Source organism: Nicotiana attenuata, chromosome 7 (assembly GCF_001879085.1).
Source record: "Nicotiana attenuata strain UT chromosome 7, NIATTr2, whole genome shotgun sequence".
In the NCBI taxonomy this organism is placed as follows: domain Eukaryota; kingdom Viridiplantae; phylum Streptophyta; class Magnoliopsida; order Solanales; family Solanaceae; genus Nicotiana; species Nicotiana attenuata.
The window spans coordinates 5,406,366-5,411,775 of NC_031995.1; the positions used below are offsets into that span (position 1 = coordinate 5,406,366).

The 5,410-nt window shown below is 35.4% G+C and overlaps 1 protein-coding gene across 1 annotated transcript; it reads right to left on the reverse strand.

Annotated features, from left to right (window-relative positions):
• On the reverse strand, positions 1–4,610 carry LOC109228597 (mannose-6-phosphate isomerase 1-like). The gene is made up of 5 exons (XM_019393744.1): positions 4,109–4,610; positions 3,108–3,275; positions 2,095–2,307; positions 1,050–1,316; positions 1–679 (listed from the first exon to the last, which is right to left on the reverse strand). The coding sequence occupies exons 1-5, from the start codon at positions 4,406–4,408 to the stop codon at positions 374–376; spliced, it is 1,254 nt and encodes a 417-aa protein (XP_019249289.1). The 5' UTR covers positions 4,409–4,610; the 3' UTR covers positions 1–373.

Consider the following 5,410-nt stretch of genomic DNA (forward strand, 5'->3'; position numbering starts at 1 on the left):
AAAATAATAACTGCCAGAATTAGTTTTGGAAACAGTAAAAATACCTTACCTTGTAATATCCTTTCACTAGTATCCCACTAACAGCATACATTTTCTGATTGATAACATGTTCTCTACTGTTCTATTGAAAGTTTACTTGTATAGGGACCTCTCCATAAGGTAAATTTAATGTGACCGATCTCCCTTCTTTTGCGATCAGTTTTACTACAGCACGCGCCGCTCTAGCTAATTGTCCACCCGTACCAAGGGTGATATGATCTACATCTAAGAGGCCGTGTAATGTACACGATCCTATTACAAAGTGGTGCAGAAAAATTAGCAATAAGAGAGAAATCAATACACTATTTTATGCCATAGGATATGTAACTAACCATTACTCAAACAACCTGCTGCTAACTCCTGCTCTATATAGATGCAAACCAGACAAGGTTGCAACAGTAATCTTGGTATTTGCAGATGCAAATAAAACATCGCCTTCAGCAACCACCTCGTCTGATGATGCTGTCATCGTCCCCTCTCCTCCCATGACCAAAAAAATGGAAGGGCCAGGAATGGAAGGAAATACAGTAGTTGATTGTTGAGGAAGAATGCAACGATCCACCTCGAATTCATCAAACGGAGGGAGGTATCTCATTGTGTACGGATTAACTACAGTACCCTTCAAAATTTCAGGAAAACCCTGCAGCAAAAAACTGATTCAGATTCATTGCTACACAGACACCCAATGCCATGTATTTCATTTTAGAGAATAAATAGGCGATAACCCAATAAAATCTTCTCATACTGAAAAAAACGGGTGACTTATAAACAACAAAGGATATACACCTTCAACGCCTCCTATCATCTCATTTTAGTTGAATCAATCCTTTGACAGGATTCCTAATGAAAGAAAAGATAACCAACCAATTTCAGTCACTATATTGAGCTCAAACAATACAACTGTTGCCTAACCTGTAGTTGGTCAAACTCATGCTTTGAAGCACTAACTATATCACAAAAGACGAATAAATTTGGCGTATGGAGCAAAACCATAACGGTGTCTGTAATACCTGTCTATAAGTGAGCATTGAACAGAGAATTTTAACATCTCGGTGCTTTGGAGTCAGACCGGCACGTATCACGTTGTCTGAATTTGCCATGCATTCAACAGACTCACCATATAAATATGCATGAGGTTCATTTGAGCCTAAATATAAAGCTTCACCAGGGTTGAGTTTCACATAATTTAACAAGTATGCAGCTAAGACGCCAACATCAGCTGGATACTGCTTCTCAAGTCTTAAAATCAGTTGTTCTTTGTCCGTTAGGTGCCTCGCCTACAACATGAAAGATGAATGCAAATCCATATAAATAAGAGCAATGGGCAAGATGAACTTAAGCAGCAAGAGTTACAGCTAATATGCTTGACGAGACCATAAGCAGTTCAGTTCCACCATGTAATTTACATAAGAATAACTTATGCATCAACAGAAGTACTAGAAACTAAAATCCAAAATATATCCTGTAGTTTCCAGAATGACAGAATTTGATGCAGATAAAGTCAAGTCTCACTTTCGCAGCTGTGAAAAAGGTTTTGACGCATCCAAGGTTCAACCATAAAAGGAAATAAAGGAAACTGAATCATCACATTTGCAGCGACTACATAGCAACTGAGATGCAAAATCAGATCCAAACAGATGAGCTCCTTGGTTAGAATTGCGCAACAAATGTAACTTGATGGAGGCTATAAGAGTAACGTTTCAGCTGATCCATACACAGTTAATGCGGAAGAGAACAAGTCCCTTTTTTCTGCATTCGCATTTTCAGAAATCGACCTATTTTACATTTTCTGCCAGTGCAAGCCACCACCATGTAAGTAGTCTACATGTAAGTTAGTAGAGGCGCACAAGCATATCTTTGTGTTAGGAGATCGGTCTAGGACAAAAGCACATAAACTAACACAACATAGATCAAATCTTCCCAAAAACTCAAGAGAATTACTATCCACACGAACAAGTTACTACCATGCAGAAGCACAAAAAGGAGACCTCCGCTTAATGCCCAAGTAAAGCACAAAAACTTATACTTTCACTTATCATGGATCATTTGGATTACCTGATCTTCAATGTTTAGGCGACTAATCAGCTTGGCTAACACTTCAGCAATCACATCCTTGCGAACTGACATAATGTCAGTAAATGCTGATTGTAGCATTAATCTAACTTCCGCCTCCCCATGATCCTCATTCAAGTTTAAAATTTGCTCCGCTTTTGCATTACCAATCACTTCGACAATCTCAGGCGTAGTTTTAACAGTCACTTTGAGCTCCTGGAAAAAATTCAATCAAGTCATCATCACAATCAATTTCTTTTTCTGGAAAATAGTCATGGAAGTTAAATCCATTCCATCAACTCAAGTCAAGCAGCACAATAACTTTGCTTCTCAAGAAAATCAACCACATGAATAAGGTATACAGCTGCCCCACTGACTTAAAATCTATCACCCTACCCCATTCCCAGATCTCTCAACATAAGAAGCTTGTCAACCAGAATAAACTGCTGTCCTCTACTTACTTGTTTATATCTGCAGTCTTAACATAAATTTCACAGCTTTAAGCACAGAAAAAGAAAGCAAAATATGCTAATCACTTAACACATACGCGAGCTGGAACACCCAGTTAGCAGCCTTTCGTTTGACCTAGAAAAAGGAGGGATGAGAAAAGTTATGTGGAACTCTTTTTCCATTTCCTATATTTTTTTCTCCCTTTAGTTTTAAAGTTTTAAAATCTGGTTGTTGGGGAAGGAACAACAAGCTCAAATTTATTATTATTATTCTTATTATTTTTTAAAGGCAATTTTCAAATAGTACAAATGAAACAAACATCTAAGTTCAAACAATTCCTAATAATACTTTTAATAGGACAGGTTTACAATCAGCTTATGATTTTGCCGATGAAGAGAGGCCTGATAAAATATCAGATTCCACAATGAGAAGGCATGTGTACATTGCAGCAGACAAGTGATTTTATTATCTACTCCAATCATCACAGGGGAATGGCAGTTGAAAGTAAGAAAGATTAGTAATATGCCAGAGTATTAACCAGACAAACAAAAACCAGAAGAATGTACCTCAAGACTGACGAACCCACATAGAGCCTCAAATTCCGTCAGCGCCAAAGCCATCTCGGGCTTGTGATTATCATCTTTATAAGCAAACGGCTGCTCCCTATGGAGAGAAGTGGCCAAATCCTTGTCTGGATGGGCCTGTATGGACAAAGCTTTGGCAACTGATAATACCTAAAAATCAAGAAATGTTAGAAACCTAATAACAAAGGCCATATTTGCAAGTGTCACTCTTGTAGTTATATATATATATATATATATAACGGTGATGCAGCTTGCGAGCACCTCGACTAATTCCACCGCATACCTGCTACTTTCCAACAGCACGGGTATACTTATGTAGTTAAAAAATTTATGCATTAGCATACTAATACTATAGAGAAAAAAGTTTAAACTTTAAAGATTTGCTAACAGAGCAATCTAGTATTCCTTGATTTATTGAGCTTTGTCATCTCATTTAAAAATTTAGCCTTGATGGACAGAGTTACATTTAATTGTGCTAGTGGGACGTATCTTGGAATAGTCAAGGTGACCGCAAGCTATCCCCTCTGCACCACTGTGTTTAAATTATATACACTATCAATGTAAAGAATATTTTACACTATCATGCCATCCAAAGGATAATTACAGGTAACCTCCTTAAAATATTGGATTTGTAATCTTATATACATCGTAAACAAGGCAACAAATTTCACATTTTAAGAAGGCTTACATGTAAGTAAACTTTGGTGACCTGATAGTGCAAAAAACATTTATACTGACGGTGTATATAAGTTAAACTCGATTGAAAATAAGACATGTTGCCTGCTAAAACATGTAAAGGTGACCTAATGGTAAAAATTTCTCAAAACAACTGTCTATAAAACTTTAATGGTAAAAAATTAGTTGCATAAATCAAAAACAACAAAAAACCCAGTGGAATCCCATAAGTGGAATCAATATAATGTAAATCCCAGAAAATCAAACAAAAAATATAGAAGTAATAAACATTTCAGAACAGAGCAAACCTTGAAGAGAAAGGGAAGGTTGGTACCCCATTTCTTAACAACAATATCTCCAAGAACACCAGGATTCCTTTCAATCCAATCCTTCAATGTCACCTTTTCACCTTGCACAACGTACGATGGGCCGGATTCATGGGTGCCCATCCAAAACTCAGCATAGGGCTGGTCCAGATCAATTTCGGTTCTAGTATTCGAATAATAGAGACGCGCCACAGTAGATTCACGACCAATGCGGCCCCAATCTGAATTCTTAACACAACAGATCAACTTGATTAACGACCCATCCCCATTTACTCCCTCCATAGAATAATGTTTGGGGCACTGTTGAGGGTTTCATTGCGCTATTAGTATAGAGTCACGCATGGCGTTTAATTAATTAAAGAATTATGCACAAGCGTTGAGTAGGTGGGATTCAGATGTTTTTTTTGTAATACTTTTAACGTGGAAGAAATGGGAATCGTGTGAAATATGCAGAGGTCAGAACCAGAAAAAGGAAAAAGGAAGAAAGAAATTAGATAGTAATTGTAAATTGGTTATTGGCATTAACTAACTCGGAAGACAAGTTTTATCTTTAGTACAAAATATTTCATGAATAATATTTTAATTTTTAATACTATAACTTTTACTCAAAATTATGAATATATAATATTGGTGATATATCTAGTACAATTTGTAGGTTTATTTGAACAAAATAATTCTGACTGAAACTACATATATGTTTAAAAAAATCGCTAAATAATTACAAAATAATAAATTTATAACTTTGTAAATCAAATAAGTTATGATAGTATCTTTAATTCAAACTCATAAGGTTTAAATTTTTATTCCGTCTATGCGGCACAAGTATACTTCCTCCTTCTCAAATTAACTTTCGTGTTTCTCTTTTACATGTCCCTTAAGAGAATATCCAATAGGAAATACTTTTGACTATTTTATCCTTTACTTACTCATAATTAAGATTTTGTAGTCTTCGAGAGCAATTAATATTAAGGATAGAATAGGAAAGAATAATTAATTTACTCTTGAACTTCACAAATAATTTGAAACAGCTATTTTTAGAAATCATGACAAATAATTTGAGAATATTATAATTAAGAGCAATTAATTTCACCTATTAAGAAGTTATACTCACGTGACTTTTAATATTTATTTAGTCGGTATCATCTCGAACCAAGTCTAATAATTGTTAAAAAATCGAGTTTAGTCCAAGTATTACTTGTTTACCAAATTCGAGCTATAGTTGTAAAACAAACATTGGTCAGATTCCATAGCACATAGAGATTCTCAAGTTTAATGATTTTTTTT

Coding starts and splice junctions, on each gene's coding strand:
- LOC109228597 (XM_019393744.1), bottom strand. CDS start 4,408: ATGGAGGGAGTAAATGGGGATGGGTCGTTAATCAAGTTGATCTGTTGT. Junction 3,276..4,108: donor ACCTTCCCTTTCTCTTCAAG/GTTTGCTCTGTT, acceptor CTTGATTTTTAG/GTATTATCAGTTGCCAAAGC. Junction 2,308..3,107: donor GTGGGTTCGTCAGTCTTGAG/GTACATTCTTCT, acceptor AATTTTTTCCAG/GAGCTCAAAGTGACTGTTAA.